At 70.2% G+C, this 1,087-nt stretch overlaps 1 protein-coding gene across 1 annotated transcript in view; it reads right to left on the bottom strand.

Moving 5' to 3' along the window:
• SULT2B1 (sulfotransferase family 2B member 1) overlaps positions 1-716 on the bottom strand; it is a 25,615-nt gene extending 24,899 nt beyond the window's left edge. The window contains exon 1 of the mRNA XM_030299032.2: positions 573-716. Coding sequence (XP_030154892.1) covers positions 573-640 — 68 coding nt within the window. The 5' untranslated portion in view covers positions 641-716. The remainder of the gene's footprint in view (positions 1-572) is intronic.
• Positions 717-1,087: the final 371 nt, after the last annotated feature.

The raw sequence follows: 1,087 nt of genomic DNA, 5'->3' as shown, positions 1-1,087 counted from the left end.
GGGCCCATCCTCCGGCCCTCCAAGCTCCCCCCCTGGGGACCCGGGGACCCGGGGGGGACAAGGGCTCTGGCTCTGGGACCCAGCTGCATCCCGGGCCCCGCCCACCCCTGCCGTCTCCCACCTCCCCCAAACAGAGCAGTGACCACATCCTGAGCCCCTGTGAGGGGCAGCACCCCCATCTGAGGGTCCCTTGGGGTGTCCGGGAGGAAAAGGCGACAACAGACCCTCCTGTGTCCTGACCGTTTGCTCTGAGCCAAATCCCTGCCCTCACCCAGCCCCGCATCAGGAAGACGCCTTCGAAAGAGAGACAAACTGAGGCCCCACAGCGGTCAGGGCCACCTCACAGGTCCCAGCTGCCAACTCGGCACAGCCCGTGCCCCACTCCCTTCCAGGAGGGACCTGCATCCCAGGGTGGAAGGGCCAGCCGGGTCCCGCCAGGCCAGGCGGGAGGCAGCAGGAGCCTGGCAGCCACCGGGGCAGAAACGGACCTGTGGCTCTCCCCCCAGGCCACCTCCTCCAGGCGGCGGGGTGGAGGGGGGATCTCCTGGCTCGCGCCGGGCTCTGGGCCTCACCTGATGTCCGAGATGTCCTCAGGGCCGTCCCACAGGGCCGGGATCCGGGGCTCCGCGGGCCCGTCCATGGCAGGCGGCGGGTGAGGGCGGGGAGGGGAGGACGCGCAAGGAGCCGGCGGCGCGCGGGGACCGGGTATGTGCTGCGGTGACGCCTGCCACCCGGGGCGTCCGCCAGGTGCCTACCTCCGCGCCCAAGGGGAGGGGCAGCACCCAGCCGGTTCTCCAAGCTGCTACCCACGCCTCCGACAGCGGGGAGAGGCTGGGAGAGAGCCGCCCTTCTCCGAGGGTGGGGAGGGGAGGAGGGTGATGGGCACATCTGAGGAATGTCGCCCGTGGCGTGGCGGGGCTGGGGGGGGGGAGGGGTGGGGGGCAGAGTCCGAGGCGTAAGTCCAGCGCCACAAGGGAACCTCCCGGGCTGGTGGCTCTGGGCATACCTCTCTGGAGCCTCGGTTCGCTGCGGTGACAAAAAGGCCAGTCCCATCGCAGAGAGTTCATTCATTCATCCACACTTGCAT

This window comes from Lynx canadensis, chromosome E2 (genome assembly GCF_007474595.2).
Source record: "Lynx canadensis isolate LIC74 chromosome E2, mLynCan4.pri.v2, whole genome shotgun sequence".
Taxonomy (NCBI): Eukaryota; Metazoa; Chordata; class Mammalia; order Carnivora; family Felidae; genus Lynx; species Lynx canadensis.
This window is presented reverse-complemented; position numbering and strand designations above follow the sequence as displayed.